General features: G+C 48.4%; 1 protein-coding gene across 3 annotated transcripts; it reads left to right on the top strand.

The window, feature by feature from the left end:
* The first annotated feature begins 2,936 nt into the window (after nucleotides 1-2,936).
* LOC139384486 (E3 ubiquitin-protein ligase arih1) lies at nucleotides 2,937-23,839 on the top strand. Of its 3 annotated transcripts, none has more exons than XM_071129280.1 (14): nucleotides 2,937-3,326; nucleotides 4,398-4,465; nucleotides 4,890-5,034; nucleotides 5,666-5,758; nucleotides 6,102-6,157; nucleotides 7,781-7,847; nucleotides 8,100-8,206; nucleotides 8,569-8,611; nucleotides 9,961-10,032; nucleotides 10,339-10,469; nucleotides 11,267-11,324; nucleotides 19,394-19,654; nucleotides 20,860-20,972; nucleotides 23,515-23,839. In XM_071129280.1, exons 1-14 carry the CDS (start codon nucleotides 3,051-3,053, stop codon nucleotides 23,597-23,599), a joined length of 1,575 nt encoding a protein of 524 aa, XP_070985381.1. In that variant the 5' UTR covers nucleotides 2,937-3,050; the 3' UTR covers nucleotides 23,600-23,839. The 3 variants fall into 3 exon arrangements, with proteins under 3 accessions (XP_070985381.1, XP_070985379.1, XP_070985380.1); XM_071129278.1 differs by having other exon boundaries at nucleotides 19,361-19,654; XM_071129279.1 differs by having other exon boundaries at nucleotides 11,267-11,330.
* The last annotated feature ends 207 nt before the right edge of the window (nucleotides 23,840-24,046 follow it).

The raw sequence follows: 24,046 nt of genomic DNA, 5'->3' as shown, positions 1-24,046 counted from the left end.
CTAAATTTATAATTTAATCGATTGATCGAAAGATTCTTCATTACAAGAAAATCAGCACATAAACCCACTATCTATATCATGTACCCCTGATAAGATACAGACAGAGAGGAACAACTCTCCCGAGTACTAGATAGGAATAGACTAGAGTTCTGTATGGTGCGAGCTGAGGCAAAACCCACAGGAAGGAAAAACACAGAGTATAAATCATTCAAAAACAGTCTCCTCTGCCTGAGATCAGGTCACTGTCCTGCCTTGTATAAATCAGATTGGTAACCTGTGCTCTTTTTTACCTGAGACACTGAGTCCCATCTCTCTATGCCCCCGGTGAGGACAGACGGGTCATTATCCATGCCACAGGGGACAAAGACGAGCCGGCACCCGATTCCCCCTCTGCCCCCGTCGCCGGGCCGGTGTCTGGTTACAGCGGCAACGACACACGGCAACCCCGGGATGTTGCCGGGGCCCGGGTTCATCTCTGACCTCGGCGAGAGGTAGGTCGCTCACCAAATCACATTAAAGTTTCAGAAGGCCCAAAGGTCCCAGTCAGCAGTGTTAACAGCACCATTGTCCCCCAGTCCTCCCGGCTCAAAGGACCAGTGTAACGTGGCACTTGTATGTCCCCCTCACTGCCACCCCCCTGGATCTCACAGATAGAGTATCCCTGCCGGTGCACAGAGGGATGTGTGTGTTTGTATGTGTTCACCTAGGGGGGCTGGCATCCTAGCAGGGGATACACTGTGTTCCCCCCCCCCCCCAAAAAAAAATAGCCATGTTATATTTTTGTTTCAATCCCATTTATTTTGGGGGGGAATGAAGTGCTTGTGTTGAGACGGAGACTGAGCGGTTAGTGATGTGTTGTTGTGTTAGCAGGAAAGTTCAGTTCATGCTTTAACGGGATGTGATCAGGCTCTGTCTGGTCTGGCTCAGATCAAGGGATTGCTGTGAGGCACATTAAAGGTGTATCACATTAAACCTGCTCCTGTCTCATGTAATCACAAGAGCACAGAGACAAGGTAAAAGGTATTTCCCTGTACTGTACCGTTGCTATGAGCTCATCCTTCTACACACAACTGTAAATCTACATACTCATTCGCTATCAGGTTTTTTGTTACCCAATCGGGTTGCTTTACCAAACTAGATTTTATTGTAATCTGCAAAATGACAAAATATATATTTTTTAAATCCTCAGCTGGCGGGCATTGTAAGAGAAATGTCCACTCTCTTTAAGAGAATACAGTATTTGTCTACTTGGGCTGTTGTTTATACAGGCAGCCCAATTCTGATATTTTGCCCAATTATGGGCAAAATAAATAATCTGATTAGTCAAAGGACCAATTAGTTTTAAAAAATCTATCAGAATGTTGCAATCGCTTTTTTGTTTGGTTTCCTCAACAGGTTGCAACCGATATTTAGCAGCACTATCCATAAAGATCACACCATGGCCATCTGTCATATAAAGTCTCTAAATCTCTAAGACCCTGGGGTTAACTACTGTTGACTGTTACAATGGGAGATAAAGCAATGATTATTGCTTTGGGTTTTCTTGTTCGACAGCATGAAAACAAACTGTATTTGCACCAGACAAAAGAACACCTGCTACAGATAATTGTGCCATCACAGCAAAGGCTATTTTTTGTAAACGGCAGATGATTTATACAGTGGAAATATTCAGTTTACAATTGTAGTTGAGGGATTGCAGCCAGCATTGGAAAAAAGAATACTACAAACAATGAATACGAAATCAAGCAGCTATCAGTCACACGTCTCCCCGAAAAACAAACGTGGAGTACAGAGACCCAGGTCACTCCATTCTGCTTTCAACTACCATTCCTCAACATATAATGTGTTGGCTCAAAGACTATTTTGTCTAGTAATTATTTTGTCCTTCATTGTGGTATGTGTAGGCTTTCAATGAGATAGAATCATTTAAAAAAAAACTGCGACCACAAAACCTGAAACACACAATATGCCTCAATTCACAGAGGTCTCTGAGGATGTGTAATAGTTCTTGAAAACAGTCTGGTTATTCATCATCCGGAAAAAAACCCAGATATACTCAAAGATGATTTATGTGAATTAAAGACGCTTAGTGATTCCACATTTTGCTAAACAGTAGTTGAAAATAATTTGAAGACTACATATACAATTATTGCAATATACTTGCAAAATTAATACTTGCTAAATTAGATTAGCCTACTTATGTTCCCGGGATGTTCTATAACATTACCCGCAACACTGTGCCCTCAGCCACAGGCTATGGAGCCGATTGCTGTCAGTCACACTACATTAAATCCAATGCAGGTCAAAAGTTTTAGATTTAACTCTGTGCTGCCATCTAGTGGTAACGTATCTACATACACACTCACTCTGCAAGATTCACCAGTGTAATTATAAACAGGCCCTATATAATGTTGTCTCATGCGCTTACATGTGATATAATGTGATTGGCTACAGCACTACAATATGATACAAAACTAAATGTATTAAAACGACAATGTATCCATTGATTGTAATGGGTATGCCAATACTGTATTTTTAGGGGGTAATGTGGCCATAGGATTCTTGTGTCCATAGTACACAATGTCCTACACAGGAATATAAATAACCAATGTTTGTTGAATTATTTATCATGAAGGATTAGGCTCATTTAAAAGAAGGTCAAATTCACTAGAGAAAAAAACAACACAACGGTGAATGTCAGCCTTATATATATATATATATATGTAATCATTTGTTAAAACATTCCATTGCTGTCTTCAACAAATAAATATCAGTGCTCTTTGATGAGTTTTGAAGTGTTTGTACATCTCTTGCCTGGACAATCCTTTCCTTATTTTATTTTTGACGTAACGCGTCGGTCCGTATGACGCCGCATCTCTTTGTTGGTCCAGCGGCAGCTGCGCTCATGTTGTTGTAGCTACTCTCGCTCTCTCTGGAAATATTTTTCTCTTTCGAAATATTTCGTCTCTTGTTTTCGTCGCGGCCTGTACACATCCTAGTATCTAGCGTTTGGTATCATACCTTGTCACAATATCAAGTTAAACCGAGTAATGGACTCAGACGAAGGGTACAATTATGAATTCGACGAGGAGGAAGAGGAATGCAGCGAAGACAGCGCCGAGGAGGATCCCGAAGACGACACCCTGGAAGTGGAGTTGGATGATCCTGTTGTGGCCGGTGGAGAACGAGATGAATGTGGGGAGACCGGAGGCAGTGGCCTAGGGCCCGGTCAAGACGAAGAGGATTATCGGTTCGAGGTTTTGACTGCTGAACAGATCCTTCAGCATATGGTCGAGTGTATCAGGGAGGTCAATGATGTCATCCAGGTGAGGTGAAGGAAAGGCCGAGGATGTTGGGTCTCGGTAGGCCGCAAATTGTAAAAACGTAAACAGCTAATTATTTACCGATTTAGTTTACTGTCCATCACAAACAATCGTAGGTGACTGTAAGCCTCAACGTATGTTAGCCTGTTTGTTAGCTAACCTTACCTAACTAGTTACAAACTACCGTTAGTAACGTTACCTTAGTTTAGGTACTGTAGCTAAATTACTCCGACTTCCATTTCAACAAACTGTTACTGTAGCTAACCAGCTAACTAAATTAATGGTATCTGTCTGGTAGGGAAGCTGACAAAATGTTTTCTCTTTAGTTGAGTCAATTAAGGTTAGCTAACGAACCAATAACACCATGTTATATCTCTTGAATGACTAGTGCGCCTGGTTCAACGAGATATAAGTGAGTTGTCAACTCTGCCAAGATGCTGACCCAACTAGCTACAGTAAGATGAAGTAAAAAAAATAAAAAATAATAATAACTATTAGACCCAGCCAGAAAAGCTAGCTAGTTTGGCTAGTCATCTTTGTCATTTCCCCTGTTGCCTACAACGTAGCTATTACAACACTGTCATCAACAGTATTTGTCTACTATCATGGCATCAAAATGGCGAAGTAGCTAACGTTACTGAGCTATTTAATTTTTTGTTGAAATCCTATCAGCCCCCCCTGTGTGTCCATAGTTTCACCTGGATTATCAACTAGCTCTCTTTGCTATCTTTACTTTCCACTGTCTGATTTTTTTTTTTAGGCCTGTGCGCCTGAAACAACATGGCCGAACCTTGATTCCCACTTCTGTCAGCCACTGAGTTTGTCTGCAATGAATTGCAGATTTATTTTTAAATATATAAATCCTATTATTAGACACATTTTGAACAATAATAGCCTTATTTTGTCTGTGTAACTGACATGACCGTACTGCTAGTTACCGGTTAGTGTGTTATAATCCAATGCTAAATAGCTAGCTAGTTAAGTGGCTGTCTTTTAATACAAGTTATGAAGCTTTCCCGGAGGCCATATAAATGTGTATTTTTGCCTCCTCACTTTTTTGTTACTCTTCTCTAGAACCCTGCAACGATAACAAGAATACTTCTTAGTCACTTCAATTGGGACAAAGAGAAACTGATGGAAAGGTTAGTCGTGACATTGGCTCTTGTATGATTTGTTGTAAAAAAAACAGTGTAATCTTCTTGGCTCTATTAGTGCCATCATTGTGTTAGGTTAGGTGGTCTGTTGAATGGCAATATGGTCTGGTATTAAATATGAATAGACAGCATTACACAAGGAAATTGAATTGATCAAATTAATTGTCTGTTTACCAATTTTACTGCAGGCCCTTTTTAATGCTCCATTTGCGCTATGTCCAATAGTTAAAAGTCCCGAGATCTGGCACAGGTATCGCCTTTGTCTTGGTGCTCTAGTTTGGCTATGACCTATTGCCTTTCTATGTAACCGTTTGTTCTAGCATGACCTAAAGACCCTATTCTAGTGAATAATACACCAGCCAATTAAAGTAGCGTGTTTCCCAGCCAGTGATGACATGTCTTCTCTCACTAGATATTTTGATGGGAACCTTGACAAATTGTTCTCGGAATGCCATGTCATCAACCCCAGTAAGAAGTCGAGGACGCGGCTGATGAACACGAGGTCCTCTGCTCAGGATCTTCCCTGTCAGATCTGCTACCTGAACTACCCAAACTCGGTCAGTACCCTACTCTGAAGGGAGAGATGCACAACTCCCTATCCGCTAGGCAGTAGTGTACATCTGAAAGGATCAGGACATGCCAAGTCAGATCTCCTACCTGAACTACCCAAACTCAGTTAGTCAGTATTATGAAGGGAGACACCCCCTAGCCTCTAACCCTTACCCCCTAGCCTCTTACCCTTACCCCCTAGCCTCTTACCCTTACCCCCTAGCCTCTTACCCTTACCCCCTAGCCTCATACCCTTACCCCCTAGCCTCTTACCCCCTAGCCGCTAACCCTTACCCCCTAGCCGCTAACCCTTACCCCCTAGCCTCTTACCCTTACTCCCTAGCCTCTTACCCGCTAACCCATACCCCCTAGTCTCTAACCCATACCCCGTAGTCTCTAACCCATACCCCCTAGCCTCTAACCCATACCCCCTAGCCTCTAACCCATACCCCCTAGCCTCTAACCCATACCCCCTAGCCTCTAACCCTTACCCCCAAGCCTCTTACCCTTACCCCCTAGCCTCTAACCCATACCCCTGAGCCTCTAACCCATACCCCCTAGCCTCTTACCCTTACCCCCTAGCCTCTTACCCTTACCCCCTAGCCTCTATGACTGAATCTTCATCTTCCTCTCCCACAGTACTTCACTGGCCTGGAGTGTGGACACAAGTTCTGCATGCAGTGTTGGGGTGACTACTTGACTACCAAAATCATTGAGGAGGGGATGGGACAGGTAAGCACCACAAACACCTTTTTTGTTTAACCAGAGAAAAGACCCTTACGGTAAGAAACCCTTGGTGGGAGGGGCCTGGCAAGAGGTCAGCAGGAAGTAGTCAAGAAGAAAGCAATGCAATAGCACAGACAAAACGTTAATACAATGACCTTTATACATGCGCTTATTCATACATACATACATACTGACATACATACAGCATACATTCATACACACAGCATGTATCGTTACCATGGACTGTAAACTCTTATTCTGACTCAGGAAAAGCAATCATTGGGCTTTTGTTGAGATGTGAAAAAATCTCACCATGTTTCCTTTCTCTTTCCTTAAAAAAAAAAAATAGACAATTTCCTGCCCGGCTCACAGCTGTGATATATTGGTGGACGACAACACAGTCATGTAAGTGTTACGTCGCTGTCTCTACATTCCACAGCAGGTAGACTAGCGGTTACAGCGTTGGGACAGTCACTGAAAGGTTGCTGGTTTCCAAATACCCGCGCCGTCAAGATGAACAATCTGTCTGTGCCCTTGAGCAAGACACTTAACCCCGATTTGCTCCAGGGGCTCCTTACTACTATGGAGGACCCTGTAAAAAAAACAACACATTTCACTGCATCTATCCGCTCTGTGACAGTAAAGCCTTTCATATTTATTATTATTATTAAGTTTCAGCATTACATACACGCTGCTAGTTCTACACGCTGCTAGTTCTACACGCTGCTAGTTCTACACGCTGCTAGTTCTACACGCTGCTTGTTCTACACGCTGCTTGTTCTACACGCTGCTTGTTCTGCACGCTGCTAGTTCTACACGCTGCTAGTTCTACACGCTGCTAGTTCTACACGCTGCTAGTTCTACACGCTGCTAGTTCTTCACGCTGCTAGTTCTACACGCTGCTAGTTCTGCACGCTGCTTGTTCTACACGGTGCTTGTTCTGCACGCTGCTAGTTCTACACGCTGCTAGTTCTGCACGCTGCTAGTTCTACACGCTGCGAGTTCTGCGCGCTGCTAGTTCTGCACGCTGCTAGTTCTGCACGCTGCTAGTTCTGCACGCTGCTAGTTCTACACGCTGCTAGTTCTGCACGCTGCTAGTTCTACACGCTGCTAGTTCTGCACGCTGCTAGTTCTGCACGCTGCTAGTTCTACACGCTGCTAGTTCTGCACGCTGCTAGTTCTGCACGCTGCTAGTTCTGCACGCTGCTAGTTCTGCACGCTGCTTGTTCTGCACGCTGCTTGTTCTGCACGCTGCTAGTTCCTACACTCTGCTAGTTCCTACACGCTGCTAGTTCCTACACGCTGCTAGTTCCTACACGCTGCTAGTTCCTACACGCTGTTAGTTCTACACGCTGCTTGTTCCTACACGCTGCTAGTTCCTACACGCTGCTAGTTCCTACACGCTGCTAGTTCTACACGCTGCTAGTTCTAAACGCTGCTAGTTCTACACGCTGCTAGTTCTAAACGCTGCTAGTTCTACACGCTGCTAGTTCTACGCGCTGCTAGTTCTACGCGCTGCTAGTTCTACGCGCTGCTAGTTCTACGCGCTGCTAGTTCTACGCGCTGCTAGTTCTACACGCTGCTAGTTCCTACACGCTGCTTGTTCTACACGCTGCTAGTTCTACACGCTGCTAGTTCTACACGCTGCTAGTTCTACACGCTGCTAGTTCTACACACTGCTAGTTCTACACGCTGCTTGTTCTACACGCTGCTAGTTCCTACACGCTGCTAGTTCCTACACGCTGCTAGTTCTACACGCTGCTAGTTCTACACGCTGCTAGTTCTACACGCTGCTAGTTCTACACGCTGCTAGTTCTACACGCTGCTTGTTCCTACACGCTGCTAGTTCCTACACGCTGCTAGTTCCTACACGCTGCTAGTTCTACACGCTGCTAGTTCTACACGTGAGAGTTGAAGATGTAGAGTAGCAGATGAGTTTTTATAAATCACATTTTTTTTGTTTTGTTGTATTTGTTCAAATCCACTACATTTGAATTATCATTTGAAAACCACATTATTTTCCTATAGGAGACTGATCACAGAGTCCAAGGTGAAGTTGAAGTACCAACACTTGATTACCAATAGTTTTGTAGAGGTAAGCTGTGTAATGTTCTTCATTGATTTTATATATATATACACACACACACAGCATCTTGTGCTTTATATGTAGATGTCTGTACTCTAAAATACAATGTAGCCGTTTTCCATGTAAGCCTAGCTGTGAGAATATTGAATCTGTTCTTCAGATGTTAGATAATCTTGCTTGTTTGGGAGAAGAGGAGGATCGGCATGTAATTCCTTCTGCTTTTGTGTCCCACTTCTTATGTTCCTGTCCTCTCGTCCTCAGTGCAATCGGCTGTTAAAATGGTGCCCGGCGCCAGACTGTCATCACGTAGTCAAAGTCCAGTACCCAGATGCTAAGCCTGTGAGATGCACATGTGGCCGGCAGTTCTGGTAAGAGACAAGCCATACTATGACTTACATTCCCTGCTTATTGGTTTTGTTTTTTGTTGTATATCACACCTTCTCTGGTATGTAAAAGACCATCTACCACTAATACTCACACAGAAGACGTCTTGATTTTATTCACACACTGTTCTCAAAAACGCATGATGATATCTCCTGCAGTTGTCACACAAATGGAATCCTATTATTATCCTTTATCTTGGCCAGGTCGCAGTTGTAAATGAGAACTTGTTCTCAACTAGCCTACCTGGTTAAATAAAGGTGAAATAAAATTGAAAAAATAAATTTAAAAAAGGCATTGATTTTAATGGTTACATGTGGATCTTTATTTCAACCCAATTCATTTGCAGCTTCAATTGTGGCGAGAACTGGCATGATCCCGTCAAGTGTAAGGTATGTCACAACGGAGTCTAAATTCAACCCTCCCTGTCAGTGGTAATGTAATAGTGGTCAGACGCAGTCCACAAAAACAACTCTAACCCTTACCCCATATACATTTCATCTACTGTAGATCTGACAGGATAGGTGGTGGTAGCTTCACCTTGTCCCCTGATAGGATAGGTGGTGGTAGCCTCACCTTGTCCCCTGATAGGATAGGTGGTGGTAGCCTCACCTTGTCCCCTGACGGTGGTGGTAGCTTCACCTTGTCCCCTGACAGGATAGGTGGTGGTAGCCTCACCTTGTCCCCTGACAGGATAGGTGGTGGTAGCTTCACCTTGTCCCCTGACAGGATAGGTGGTGGTAGCTTCACCTTGTCCCCTGACAGGATAGGTGGTGGTAGCTTCACCTTGTCCCCTGATAGGATAGGTGGTGGTAGCCTCACCTTGTCCCCTGACGGTGGTGGTAGCTTCACCTTGTCCCCTGACAGGATAGGTGGTGGTAGCTTCACCTTGTCCCCTGACAGGATAGGTGGTGGTAGCTTTACCTTGTCCCCTGACAGGATAGGTGGTGGTAGCCTCACCTTGTCCCCTGACATGATAGGTGGTGGTAGCTTCACCTTGTCCCCTGACAGGATAGGTGGTGGTAGCTTCACCTTGTCCCCTGACAGGATAGGTGGTGGTAGCTTCACCTTGTCCCCTGACAGGATAGGTGGTGGTAGCCTCACCTTGTCCCCTGATAGGATAGGTGGTGGTAGCTTCACCTTGTCCCCTGACAGGATAGGTGGTGGTAGCTTCACCTTGTCCCCTGACAGGATAGGTGGTGGTAGCTTCACCTTGTCCCCTGATAGGATAGGTGGTGGTAGCTTCACCTTGTCCCCTGACAGGATAGATGGTGGTAGCTTCACCTTGTCCCCTGACAGGATAGGTGGTGGTAGCTTCACCTTGTCCCCTGATAGGATAGGTGGTGGTAGCTTCACCTTGTCCCCTGACAGGATAGGTGGTGGTAGCTTCACCTTGTCCCCTGATAGGATAGGTGGTGGTAGCTTCACCTTGTCCCCTGATAGGATAGGTGGTGGTAGCTTCACCTTGTCCCCTACCAGGATAGGTGGTGGTATCTTCACCTTGTCCCCTGACAGGATAGGTAGAATGGTCACCATATTGCTTATCCTTTCAGTTCTCCACTAGTGACAATGGGTTGGTTCTAGACTGGGCCCTAGTCTACACATTCATGGTCAGTGGTAAAGTGTGCTTGGGACAGAGGTCCCCTGACATTAACATAGTTAAACTGTAATATTATATTATCAAACGGAGATTGGTGACTTTGAACTTGTTGTATTGAATCTCTTTGTTGTAATCTTTCAGTGGTTGAGGAAATGGATCAAGAAGTGTGACGATGACAGCGAGACGTCTAACTGGATCGCAGCCAATACACGGGTATTTAAAAAGACTTGGCTCTAAATACAATCCTGGTCTGTTTTTTTTTATGGATCACTTGTGTGTCCTTCCCACAAAACCAGGTAGATTTGTATTTTGAGGATCTCTTTAAGCATTTTTAGGACTGGTTTCCCCCAGACACAGATTACGCCCTATTCCTGGACTAAAAAAGCATTCTCTGTGGATATTCTAGGCTTAATCTGTGTCAGGGAAACTGGCTCTTACATGTTGCTCTATAGTGCTGCCGCTGTGCGAACGATGACCTGTTACTGAGCCCCCATCTCTGCTTGGCCATCTGTCCCTCAGGAGTGCCCCAAATGCCACGTGACCATTGAGAAGGACGGCGGCTGCAACCACATGGTGTGTCGGAACCAGAGCTGCAAGGCAGAGTTCTGCTGGGTCTGCCTGGGGCCCTGGGAACCACACGGCTCTGCCTGGTGGGTGGGTGGGTGGGGGATCTACCTCCTACTGACTAGTGCTATTTTACTGGAAGTTTATGGGTATCTGGGCGGCAGGGTAGCCTAGTGGTTAAAGCGTTGGACAAGTAACCGGAAGGTCAAGTGCAAGTTCAAATCCCCGAGCTGACAAGGTATAAATCTTTCGTTCTGCCCCTAAACAGGCAGTTCAGGGGCAGAGGCTGTTCCTAGGCCGTCATTGAAAATAAGAATTTGTTCTTAACTGACTTGCCTAGTTAAATAAAGGTTAAAAAAAAAATAATAATCTGCTAGCATGCTAGTAAGATACCCATAGACTTGCAGTCATTGTGCTAATGCTAGTTAGCATTGGCTCGTGAAACTACCTCTAACTTCCTTCATACTGGCCACAGAAACATTAAAAGGGTATTGGCGAGTTCATCTGGAAGTTGATGAATGCCAACATTCAGAAGTGTCCCTTTTAGATTCCATTATTGTCCGTCTGCTTTATCCCAACACCCCAGAAAGACTCATGCAGGTTGGAGCGGGGGGGCTGCCTTACTTGGGCAGCCATGGAGCAGGTGTTGTGGTGGGGGGGGGGGGGGGTTAGGCCTCGACGGCAAGTGAAGGCGTCTAGGACTTGTTGCTAGCACTTCTCCTGTTAAAAGCTCACTTCCGGACAGATTTTCTGTCAGACCCGGCATTCAAACTGGCATCCCTCCAGTTGCTGTAATAATGAAGGAAGCTACAACCATATGGGACTAAAATGTTGTTTTTTTTTTTTCTCCTCTCACTAATTCCTAGCTCTGTGTTTATTGTAGGTACAACTGCAACCGCTACAATGAGGATGATGCCAAGGCAGCGAGGGACGCCCAAGAGGTAACAGTGAGTCATGGTGTCTTTAGTGTTCCTCACTGTAGACTAGAATCACAACACAGTCCTGGTCTTTGTTGACCATCATGTATAATGACATATTTACTCATTCCCACAACAGTTCAGTGATGGTGTAGTGGTGGCTATGCTAGTGACTGTTTAGTGGTGGTGGCTATGCTAGTGGTGGCTATGCTAGTGACTGTTTAGTGGTGGTGGCTATGCTAGTGACTGTTTAGTGGTGGTGGCTATGCTAGTGGTGGTGTAGTGGTGGCTATGCTAGTGACGGTGTACTAGTGGTGGCTATGCTAGTGACTGTTTAGTGGTGGTGGCTATGCTAGTGACTGTTTAGTGGTGGTGGCTATGCTAGTGGTGGCTATGCTAGTGGTGGCTATGCTAGTAGTGGCTGTGTACTAGTGGTGGCTATGCTAGTGGTGGCTATGCTAGTGGTGGTGTACTAGTGGTGGTGTAGTGGTGGCTATGCTAGTGGTGGTGTATTGGTGGCTATGCTGGTGGTGGTGTATTGGTGGCTATGGTAGTGGTGGCTATGCTAGTAGTGGTGGCCATGCTGGTGGCGGTGTAGTGGTGGCCATGCTAGTGGCTGTGTAGTGGTGGCTATGCTAGTGGTGGTGTACTAGTGGTGGTGTAGTGGTGGCTATGCTAGTGGTGGTGTATTGGTGGCTATGCTGGTGGTGGTGTATTGGTGGCTATGGTAGTGGTGGTGTAGTGGTGGCTATGCTAGTGGCGGTGTAGTGGTGGCTATGCTAGTGGCTATGCTAGTGGTGGCCATGCTGGTGGTGGTGTAGTGGTGGCTATGCTAGTGGTGGCTATGCTAGTGGCGGTGTAGTGGTGGCTATGCTAGTGGCGGTGTAGTGGTGGCCATGCTGGTGGCGGTGTAGTGGTGGCTATGCTAATGGCTGTGTAGTGGTGGCTATGCTAGTGGTGGTGGCTATGCTAGTGGCGGTGTAGTAGTGGTGGCTATGCTAGTGGTGGTGGCTATGCTAGTGGTGGTGGCTATGCTAGTGACGGTGTACTAGTGGTGGCTATGCTAGTGACGGTGTACTAGTGGTGGCTATGCTAGTGACGGTGTACTAGTGGTGGCTATGCTAGTGACTGTTTAGTGGTGGTGGCTATGCTAGTGGTGGTGGCTATGCTAGTGACGGTGTACTAGTGGTGGCTATGCTAGTGACTGTTTAGTGGTGGTGGCTATGCTAGTGACTGTTTAGTGGTGGTGGCTATGCTAGTGGTGGTGTAGTGGTGGCTATGCTAGTGACGGTGTACTAGTGGTGGCTATGCTAGTGACTGTTTAGTGGTGGTGGCTATGCTAGTGACTGTTTAGTGGTGGTGGCTATGCTAGTGGTGGCTATGCTAGTGGTGGCTATGCTAGTAGTGGCTGTGTACTAGTGGTGGCTATGCTAGTGGTGGCTATGCTAGTGGTGGTGTACTAGTGGTGGTGTAGTGGTGGCTATGCTAGTGGTGGTGTATTGGTGGCTATGCTGGTGGTGGTGTATTGGTGGCTATGGTAGTGGTGGTGTAGTGGTGGCTATGCTAGTGGCGGTGTAGTGGTGGCCATGCTGGTGGCGGTGTAGTGGTGGCCATGCTAGTGGCTGTGTAGTGGTGGCTATGCTAGTGGCTATGCTAGTGGTGGCCATGCTGGTGGTGGTGTAGTGGTGGCTATGCTAGTGGTGGCTATGCTAGTGGCGGTGTAGTGGTGGCTATGCTAGTGGCGGTGTAGTGGTGGCCATGCTGGTGGCGGTGTAGTGGTGGCTATGCTAGTGGCTGTGTAGTGGTGGCTATGCTAGTGGCTATGCTAGTGGTGGCCATGCTGGTGGTGGTGTAGTGGTGGCCATGCTGGTGGCGGTGTAGTGGTGGCTATGCTAGTGGTGGTGTAGTGGTGGCTATGCTAGTGGCGGTGTAGTGGTGGCTATGCTAGTGGCGGTGTAGTGGTGTCTATGCTAGTGGCGGTGTAGTGGTGGCTATGCTAGTGGCGGTGTAGTGACGGTGTAGTGGTGGCTATGCTAGTGACGGTGTAGTGGTGGCTATGCTAGTGGCCCTTAGCTGTGGTATATTGGCACTATACCTCAACTCCCGAGGTGCCTTATTGCTATTATAAACTGGTTACCAACGTAATTAGAGCAGTAAAAATAAATGTTTTGTCATACCCGTGGTATACCACGGCTGTCAGCCAATCAGCATTCAGGGCTCGAACCACCCAGTTTATAATGATGGTTATGCCTGTTATGGGGGACTGGTGGTTATGCCTGTTATGGGGTACTGGTGGTTATGCCTGTTATGGCATACTGGTGGTTATGCCTGTTATGGCATACTGGTGGTTATGCCTGTTATGGCATACTGGTGGTTATGCCTGTTATGGCATACTGGTGGTTATGCCTGTTATGGCATACTGGTGGTTATGCCTGTTATGGCATACTGGTGGTTATGCCTGTTATGGCATACTGGTGGTTATGCCTGTTATGGCGTACTGGTGGTTATGCCTGTTATGGCGTACTGGTTGTTATGCCTGTTATGGGGGTACTGGTGGTTATGCCTGTTATGGGGGTACTGGTGGTTATGCCTGTTATGGGGGTACTGGTGGTTATGCCTGTTATGGGGTACTGGTGGTTATGCCTGTTATGGGGTACTGGTGGTTATGCCTGTTATTGAGTACTGGTGGTTATGCCTGTTATGGGGTACTGGTGGTGGTTGTGCTAGTGGTTGGTGGTTGTGCTAGTGGTGGGTGGGGTTGTGCTAGTGGTGGGTGGGGTTGTGCTAGTGGTGGGTGGGCTAGTGGTGGGTGGGGTTGTGCTAGTGGTGGGTGGGGTTGTGCTAGTGGTGGGTGGGTGGGTGGGTGGGTGGGCTAGTGGTGGGTGGGGTTGTGCTAGTGGTGGGTGGGTGGGCAAGTGGTGGGGGGTGTGCTAGTGGTTATACTAGTGGTGGGTGGTTATACTAGTGGTGGGTGGGTGGGCTAGTGGTGGGGGGTTGTACTAGTGGTGGAGGGGTGGGCTAGTGGTGGGGGGTTGTACTAGTGGTGATACTAGTGGGGGGGTTGTGCTAGTGGTGATACTAGTGGGGGGGTTGTGCTAGTGGTTATACTAGTGGGTGGATGGGCTAGTGGTTATACTAGTGGTGGGTGGAATGGCTAGTGGTTATACTAGTGGGGGGGTTGTGCTAGTGGTTATGCTAGTGGTGGGTGGATGGGCTAGTGGTTATACTAGTGGTGGTTATACTAGTGGTTATACTAGTGGTGGGTGGATGGGCTAGTGGTTATACTAGTGGTTCTACTAGTGGTGGTTATACTAGTGGTTATACTAGTGGGGGTTGTGCTAGTTGTTATACTAGTGGTGGGTGGATGGGCTAGTGGTTATACTAGTGGTGGGTGGATGGGCTAGTGGTTATACTAGTGGTGGGTGGGCTAGTGGTTATACTAGTGGTTATACTAGTGGTTATACTAGTGGTGGGTGGATGGGCTAGTGGTTATACTAGTGGTGGTTATACTAGTGGTTATACTAGTGGTTCTACTAGTGGTGGTTATACTAGTGGTTATACTAGTGGGGGGGGTTGGGCTAGTGGTTATACTAGTGGTGGGTGGATGGGCTAGTGGTTATACTAGTGGTGGGTGGATGGGCTAGTGGTTATACTAGTGGTGGGTGGATGGGCTAGTGGTTATACTAGTGGTGGGTGGATGGGCTAGTGGTTATACTAGTGGTGGGTGGATGGGCTAGTGGTTATACTAGTGGTGGGTGGATGGGCTAGTGGTTATACTAGTGGTGGGTGGATGGGCTAGTGGTTATACTAGTGGTGGGTGGATGGGCTAGTGGTTATACTAGTGGTGGGTGGATGGGCTAGTGGTTATACTAGTGGTGGGTGGATGGGCTAGTGGTTATACTAGTGGTGGGTGGTCTAGTGGTTATACTAGTGGGGGGGTTGTGCTAGTGGTTATACTAGTGGTGGGTGGATGGGCTAGTGGTTATACTAGTGGTGGGTGGATGGGCTAGTGGTTATACTAGTGGTGGGTGGATGGGCTAGTGGTTATACTAGTGGTGGGTGGATGGGCTAGTGGTTATACTAGTGGTGGGTGGATGGGCTAGTGGTTATACTAGTGGTGGGTGGATGGGCTAGTGGTTATACTAGTGGTGGGTGGATGGGCTAGTGGTTATACTAGTGGTGGGTGGATGGGCTAGTGGTTATACTAGTGGTGGGTGGATGGGCTAGTGGTTATACTAGTGGTGGGTATATTGGATTATTGGAGGACCAAAAAAGGCCGGTACCGTTTTTTTGTGTTTTTTTGTAATAATGACAATTACAACAATACTGAACAAACACTTAATGAACACTTAAGTCAGGCTTGTAGGCCTCCTTGCTCGCACACGCTTTTACAGTTCTGCCCACAAATTTTCTATAGGGTGGAGGTCAGGTCTTTGTGATGGTCACTCCAATACCTTGACTTTGTTGTCCTTAAGCCATTTTGACACAACTTTGGAAGTATGCTTGGGGTCATTGTCCATTTGGAAGACCCATTTGCACTACTGGGTGGGTGTTCTGCTAGTGGTGGTGGGTGGGTGTGCTGTTAGTAGTGGTGGGTGGGTGTGCTGCTAGTGGTGGTGGGTGGGTGTGCTGCTAGTGGTGGTGGGTGGGTGTGCTGCTAGTGGTGGTGGGTGGGTGGGTGTGCTGCTAGTGGTGGGTGGGTGTTCTGCTAGTGGTGGTTGGTGGGTGGGTGTGCTGCTAGTGGTGGGTGTACTGCTAGTGGTGGGTGGGTGTGCTGCTAGTGGTGGGTGGGTGTGCTGCTAGTGGTGGGTGTGCTGCTAGTGGTGGGCGGGTGGATGGGTTTGCTGCTAGTGGTGGGTGGGTGGGTGTGCTGCTAGTGGTGGGCGGGTGGGTGGGTGTGCTGCTAGTGGTGGGCGGGTGGGTGGGTGTGCTGCTAGTGGTGGATGGGTGTGCTGCTAGTGGTGGGTGGGTGTGCTGCTAGTGGTGGGCGGGTGGGTGGGTGTGCTGCTAGTGCTGCTAGTGGTGGGTGTGCTACTAGTGGTGGGTGTGCTACTAGTGGTGGGTGGGTGTGCTGCTAGTGGTGGGCGGGTGGGTGGGTGTGCTGCTAGTGGTGGGCGGGTGGATGGGTGTGCTGCTAGTGGTCGGCGGGTGGTTGGGTGTGCTGCTAGTGGTGGGCGGGTGGGTGGGTGTGCTGCTAGTGGTGGGCGGGTGGGTGTGCTGCTAGTGGTGGGCGGGTGGGTGGGTGTGCTGCTAGTGGTGGATGGGTGTGCTGCTAGTGGTGGGTGGGTGTGCTGCTAGTGGTGGGCGGGTGGGTGGGTGTGCTGCTAGTGCTGCTAGTGGTGGGTGTGCTGCTAGTGGTGGGTGGGTGTTCTGCTAGTGGTGGTGGGTGGGTGTGCTGCTAGTGGTGGTGGGTGGGTGGGTGTGCTGCTAGTGGTGGGTGGGTGGGTCTTCTGCTAGTATTGGTGGGTGGGTGGGTGTGCTGCTAGTGGTGGGTGGGTGGGTGTGCTGCTAGTGGTGGTGGGTGGGTGTGGTGGTGGGTGGGTGTGCTGCTAGTGGTGGGCGGGTGGGTGTGCTGCTAGTGGTGGGTGTGCTACTAGTGGTGGGTGGGTGTGCTGCTAGTGGTGGTGGGTGGGTGTACTGCTAGTGGTGGGTGGGTGTGCTGCTAGTGGTGGGTGAGTGGGTGTGCTGCTAGTGGTGGGCGGGTGGATGGGTTTGCTGCTAGTGGTGGGTGGGTGGGTGTGCTGCTAGTGGTGGGTGGGTGGGTGTGCTGCTAGTGGTGGGCGGGTGGGTGGGTGTGCTGCTAGTGGTGGATGGGTGTGCTGCTAGTGGTGGGTGGGTGTGCTGCTAGTGGTGGGCGGGTGGGTGGGTGTGCTGCTAGTGCTGCTAGTGGTGGGTGTGCTACTAGTGGTGGGTGTGCTACTAGTGGTGGGTGGGTGTGCTGCTAGTGGTGGGCGGGTGGGTGGGTGTGCTGCTAGTGGTGGGCGGGTGGATGGGTGTGCTGCTAGTGGTGGGCGGGTGGTTGGGTGTGCTGCTAGTGGTGGGCGGGTGGGTGGGTGTGCTGCTAGTGGTGGGCGGGTGGGTGTGCTGCTAGTGGTGGGCGGGTGGGTGGGTGTGCTGCTAGTGGTGGATGGGTGTGCTGCTAGTGGTGGGTGGGTGTGCTGCTAGTGGTGGGCGGGTGGGTGGGTGTGCTGCTAGTGCTGCTAGTGGGGGGTGTGCTACTAGTGGTGGGTGTGCTACTAGTGGTGGGTGGGTGTGCTGCTAGTGGTGGGTGGGTGTGCTGCTAGTGGTGGGCGGGTGGGTGGGTGTGCTGCTAGTGGTGGGTGGGTGTGCTGCTAGTTGTGGGTGGGTGGGTGGGTGGGTGTGCTGCTAGTGGTGGGCGGGTGGATGGGTGTGCTGCTAGTGGTGGGCGGGTGGGTGGGTGTGCTGCTAGTGGTGGGCGGGTGGATGGGTGTGCTGCTAGTGGTGGGCGGGTGGTTGGGTGTGCTGCTAGTGGTGGGCGGGTGGGTGGGTGTGCTGCTAGTGGTGGGCGGGTGGGTGGGTGTGCTGCTAGTGGTGGGCGGGTGGGTGGGTGTGCTGCTAGTGGTGGGCGGGTGGATGGGTGTGCTGCTAGTGGTGGGTGGGTGTGCTGCTAGTGGTGGGTGTGCTACTAGTGGTGGGTGTGCTACTAGTGGTGGGTGGGTGTACTGCTAGTGGTGGGCGGGTGGGTGGGTGGGTGTGCTGCTAGTGGTGGGCGGGTGGATGGGTGTGCTGCTAGTGGTCGGTGTGCTGCTAGTGGTGGGTGGGTGTGCTGCTAGTGGTGGGTGTGCTACTAGTGGTGGGTGGGTGTGCTGCTAGCGGTGGTGGCGGTGGTTATGCTAGTTGGGGTGGTGGTTATGCTAGTGGTGGTGGTTATGCTAGTAGTGGTGGTTATGCTAGTAGCGGTGGTGGTGGCGGTTATACTAGTAGCGGTGGTTATGCTAGTGGCGGTGGTTATGCTAGTAGCGGTGGTTATGCTAGTGGCGGTGGTTATGCTAGTGGCGGTGGTTATGCTAGTGGCGGTGGTTATGCTAGTGGCGGTGGTTATGCTAGTGGCGGTGGTTATGCTAGTGGCGGTGGTTATGCTAGTGGCGGTGGTTATGCTAGTGGCGGTTGTTATGCTAGTGGCGGTGGTTATGCTAGTGGCGGTGGTGGCCCTAGTAGTGGTTATACTAGTAGCGGTGGTTATGCTAGTGGTGGCGTGGTTATACTAGTGGCGGTGGTTATGCTAGTGGCGGTGGTTATGCTAGTGGCGGTGGTGGCCCTAGTAGTGGTTATACTAGTAGCGGTGGTTATGCTAGTGGCGGTGGTGATGGCGGTGGTTATGCCAGTGGCGGTGGTTATGCCAGTGGCGGTGGTTATGCTAGTAGCGGTGGTTATGCTAGTGGCGTGGTTATGCTAGTGGCGGTGGTTATGCTAGTGGCGGTGGTTATGCTAGTGGCGGTGGTTATGCTAGTGGCGGTGGTTATGCTAGTGGCGGTGGTGGCCCTAGTTGTGGTTATACTAGTAGCGGTGGTTATGCTAGTGGCGGTGGTGGTGGCGGTGGTTATACTAGTGGCGGTGGTTATACTAGTAGCGGTGGTTATGCTAGTGGCGGTGGTTATGCTAGTAGCGGTGGTTATGCTAGTGGCGGTGGTTATGCTAGTAGCGGTGGTTATACTAGTGGCGGTGGTTATACTAGTGGCGGTGGTTATGCTAGTGGCGGTGGTTATGCTAGTAGCGGTGGTTATACTAGTGGCGGTGGTTATACTAGTAGCGGTGGTTATACTAGTAGCGGTGGTTATGCTAGTGGCGGTGGTGGTGGCGGTGGTTATACTAGTAGCGGTGGTTATGCTAGTAGAGGTGGTTATGCTAGTGGCGGTGGTTATACTAGTGGCGGTGGTTATGCTAGTGGCGGTGGTTATGCTAGTGGTGGCGGTGGTTATGCTAGTGGCGGTGGTTATGCTAGTGGCGGTGGTTATGCTAATAGTGGTTATACTAGTGATGATGAGCATGTATAATGATAAACATATTCACCCAGGCTTGATGATTGTTCTAATTTTAAGAGCCAGGCGTTGTCCCTCCTCCTCCTCCTCCAGCGGTCCAGGGCAGCCCTGCAGAGGTACCTGTTCTACTGCAACCGTTACATGAACCACATGCAGTCGCTGCGTTTCGAGCACAAGCTGTACGCCGGGGTCAAGGCCAAGATGGAGGAGATGCAGCATCACAACATGTCCTGGATCGAGGTGCAGTTCCTGAAGAAGGCTGTGGACGTGCTGTGTCAGTGTCGCTCCACACTCATGTTCACCTACGTCTTCGCCTTCTACCTCAAGAAGAACAACCAGTCCATCATCTTTGAGGTAACTTTTCACAGCTATAGTCCTAACCCTTCTACCCAAACCCTTCTACCTCAAGAAGAACAACCAGTCCATCATCTTTGAGGTAACTTTTCACAGCTATAGTCCTAACCCTTCTACCCAAACCCTTCTACCTGAAAAAGAACAACCAGTCCATCTTTGAGGTGAGGGGGGGTAGAGAAGGGAGGGGGGGGTAGAGAAGGGAGGGGGGGTAGAGAAGGGAGGGGGGGTAGAGAAGGGAGGGAAGGGAGGGGGGGGTAGAGAAGGGAGGGAAGGGAGGGGGGGATAGAGAAGGGAGAGGGGGGGTAGAGAAGGGAGAGGGGGGGGGGGGGGTAGAGAAGGGAGAGGGGGGGGTAGAGAAGGGGGAGGGGGGGTAGAGAAGGGAGGGAAGGGAGGGGGGGGTAGAGAAGGGAGGGAAGGGAGGGGGGGATAGAGAAGGGAGAGGGGGGGTAGAGAAGGGAGAGGGGGGGGGGGGTAGAGAAAGGAGAGGGGGGGGTAGAGAAGGGAGAGGGGGGGGGGGTAGAGAAAGGAGAGGGGGGGGTAGAGAAGGGAGGGAAGGGAGGGGGGGTAGAGAAGGGAGGGAAGGGAGGGGGGGGTAGAGAAGGGAGAGGGGGGGTAGAGAAGGGAGAGGGGGGGGGTAGAGAAGGGAGAGGGGGGGGGGGTAGAGAAGGGAGAGGGGGGGTAGAGAAGGGAGGGAAGGGAGGGGGGGGTAGAGAAGGGAGGGGGGGTAGAGAAGGGAGGGAAGGGAGGGGGGGGTAGAGAAGGGAGAGGGGGGGGGTAGAGAAGGGAGAGGGGGGGGTAGAGAAGGGGGGGGGGGGTAGAGAAGGGAGAGGGGGGGGGGGGTAGAGAAGGGAGAGCTACAAGTCAAGGTCTCCTCTCTAAAGTAGTGGCCCTATACTATACACTGAGTTTACGAAACCCAGCAGCGTTGCAGTTCTTGACACACTCAAACCGGTGCGCATGGCACCTACTACCATACCCCGTTCAAAGGCACTTAAATATTTAGTATTTCTCATTCACACTCAATTGCACACATACACACAATCCATGTCTCAGGTCTTAAAAATCCTTCTTTAACCTGACTCCTCCCCTTCATCTACACTGACAATCTTACGCCTGGTCAGCCTGTCACAGAAAGAGCAGATGTTCTTAATGTTTTGTTCATTCAGTGTATATGCTATGACTGAACCCAAGCGGTCCTCTTTTAGAACAATCAGGCTGACTTGGAGAACGCTACGGAGGTTCTGTCTGGATATCTGGAGCGGGACATCTCCCAGGACTCTCTGCAGGACATCAAACAGAAAGTACAGGACAAGTACAGGTGAGTTCTATACCTGGTATAGATGTCTTTATTATGACAGGAAGTACAGCTGAGTTCAATACCTGGTATAGATGTCTTTATTATGACAGGAAGTACAGCTGAGTTCTATACCTGCTATAGATGTCTTTATTATGACAGGAAGTACAGGTGAGTTCTATATGTGATATAGATGTCTTTATTATGACAGGAAGTACAGCTGAGTTCAATACCTGGTATAGATGTATTTTATTATGACAGTAAGTACAGGTGAGTTCTATACCTGGTATAGATGTCTTTATTATGACAGGAAGTACAGGTGAGTTCAATACCTGGTATAGATGTCTTTATTATGACAGGAAGTACAGGTGAGTTCTATATGTGATATAGATGTCTTTATTATGACAGGAAGTACAGCTGAGTTCAATACCTGGTATAGATGTATTTTATTATGACAGTAAGTACAGGTGAGTTCTATACCTGGTATAGATGTCTTTATTATGACAGGAAGTACAGCTGAGTTCTATACCTGGTATAGATGTCTTTATTATGACAGGAAGTACAGCTGAGTTCAATACCTGGTATAGATGTATTTTATTATGACAGGAAGTACAGCTGAGTTCTATACCTGCTATAGATGTCTTTATTATGACAGGAAGTACAGGTGAGTTCTATATGTGATATAGATGTCTTTATTATGACAGGAAGTACAGCTGAGTTCAATACCTGGTATAGATGTCTTTTATTATGACAGTAAGTACAGGTGAGTTCTATACCTGGTATACAGTGCCTTGCGAAAGTATTCGGCCCCCTTGAACTTTGCGACCTTTTGCCACATTTCAGGCTTCAAACATAAAGATATAAAACTGTATTTTTTTGTGAAGAATCAACAACAAGTGGGACACAATCATGAAGTGGAACGACATTTATTGGATATTTCAAACTTTTCTAACAAATCAAAAACTGAAAAGTTGGGCGTGCAAAATTATTCAGCCCCCTTAAGTTAATACTTTGTAGCGCCACCTTTTGCTGCGATTACAGCTGTAAGTCGCTTGGGGTATGTCTCTATCAGTTTTGCACATCGAGAGACTGAATTTTTTTCCCATTCCTCCTTGCAAAACAGCTCGAGCTCAGTGAGGTTGGATGGAGAGCATTTGTGAACAGCAGTTTTCAGTTCTTTCCACAGATTCTCGATTGGATTCAGGTCTGGACTTTGACTTGGCCATTCTAACACCTGGATATGTTTATTTTTGAACCATTCCATTGTAGATTTTGCTTTATGTTTAGGATCATTATCTTGTTGGAAGACAAATCTCCGTCCCAGTCTCAGGTCTTTTGCAGACTCCATCAGGTTTTCTTCCAGAATGGTCCTGTATTTGGCTCCATCCATCTTCCCATCAATTTTAACCATCTTCCCTGTCCCTGCTGAAGAAAAGCAGGCCCAAATCATGATGCTGCCACCACCATGTTTGACAGTGGAGATGGTGTGTTCAGGGTGATGAGCTGTGTTGCTTTTACGCCAAACATAACGTTTTGCATTGTAGCCAAAAAGTTCAATTTTGGTTTCATCTGACCAGAGCACCTTCTTCCACGTGTTTGGTGTGTCTCCCGGGTGGCTTGTGGCAAACTTTAAACGACACTTTTTATGGATATCTTAAAGAAATGGCTTTCTTCTTGCCACTCTTCCATAAAGGCCAGATTTGTGCAATATACGACTGATTGTTGTCCTATGGACAGAGTCTCCCACCTCAGCTGTAGATCTCTGCAGTTCATCCAGAGTGATCATGGGCCTCTTGGCTGCATCTCTGATCAGTCTTCTCCTTGTATGAGCTGAAAGTTTAGAGGGACTGCCAGGTCTTGGTAGATTTGCAGTGGTCTGATACTCCTTCCATTTCAATATTATCGCTTGCACAGTGCTCCTTGGGATGTTTAAAGCTTGGGAAATATTTTTGTATCCAAATCCGGTTTTAAACTTCTTCACAACAGTATCTCGGACCTGCCTGGTGTGTTCCTTGTTCTTCATGATGCTCTCTGCGCTTTTGACGGACCTCTGAGACTATCACAGTGCAGGTGCATTTATACGGAGACTTGATTACACACAGGTGGATTGTATTTATCATCATTAGTCATTAGGTCAACATTGGATCATTCAGAGATCCTCACTGAACTTCTAGAGAGAGTTTGCTGCACTGAAAGTAAAGGGGCTGAATAATTTTGCACGCCCAATTTTTCAGTTTTTGATTTGTTAAAAAAGTTTGAAATATCCAATAAATGTCTTTCCACTTCATGATTGTGTCCCACTTGTTGTTGATTCTTCACAAAAAAATACAGTTTTATATCTTTATGTTTGAAGCCTGAAATGTGGCAAAAGGTCGCAAAGTTCAAGGGGGCCGAATACTTTCGCAAAGCACTGTAGATGTCTTTATTATGACAGGAAGTACAGCTGAGTTCTATACCTGGTATAGATGTCTTTATGATGACAGGAAGTACAGCTGAGTTCTATAGAAGTAATTTTTAAAATGAGCCTTCCTCTCCTCCTCACTGTTTCCTGTTTCCTGTCCTCCAGATACTGTGAGAGTCGGCGTCGGGTGCTGCTGCAACATGTGCACGAGGGCTATGAGAAGGACCTCTGGGAATACATAGAAGATTAAGGATAGACACTTTACTAAAAAGAAAAACAGACTAGAGCGCTGATGCAATGCCACGGGGCAGGTTGTTGCTGATCTTCCCAATATTGCATTTTTTTTCTCCTCCTCTTGGGTTTTGTTTAATGGAAAAGTTTAAAATAAATTATATCAAAATAATAAAAATTTAAAAAAGTAGAATATTGCAAACATTAATCGTACAACAGTATTGTTTGTAGCAGATTGGATTGTGAGGACAAAAAAAAAAAAGAACTCCCCCCCCCCCCCCCCCCCCCCCCCCCCCCCGCTTCTCTCAATTGGTCATTGGTCACTATAGTAACATCATCACCCCCCCCCCTTCCCCCACTGTTCAGTTCTCCAGTGATGTATTTTATTTGTTTCCTTTTTAAAGTACCCTTGTGTGGGACATGGGTTTGTGTTCAACACAGTCCAACTGTTCAAGCCATGTTCATT

The sequence above is a fragment of the Oncorhynchus clarkii genome, chromosome 26 (genome assembly GCF_045791955.1).
Source record: "Oncorhynchus clarkii lewisi isolate Uvic-CL-2024 chromosome 26, UVic_Ocla_1.0, whole genome shotgun sequence".
In the NCBI taxonomy this organism is placed as follows: Eukaryota; Metazoa; Chordata; class Actinopteri; order Salmoniformes; family Salmonidae; genus Oncorhynchus; species Oncorhynchus clarkii.
Note: the sequence above shows the minus strand (reverse complement) of the source record. Positions and strands in the feature narration are given on the sequence as shown.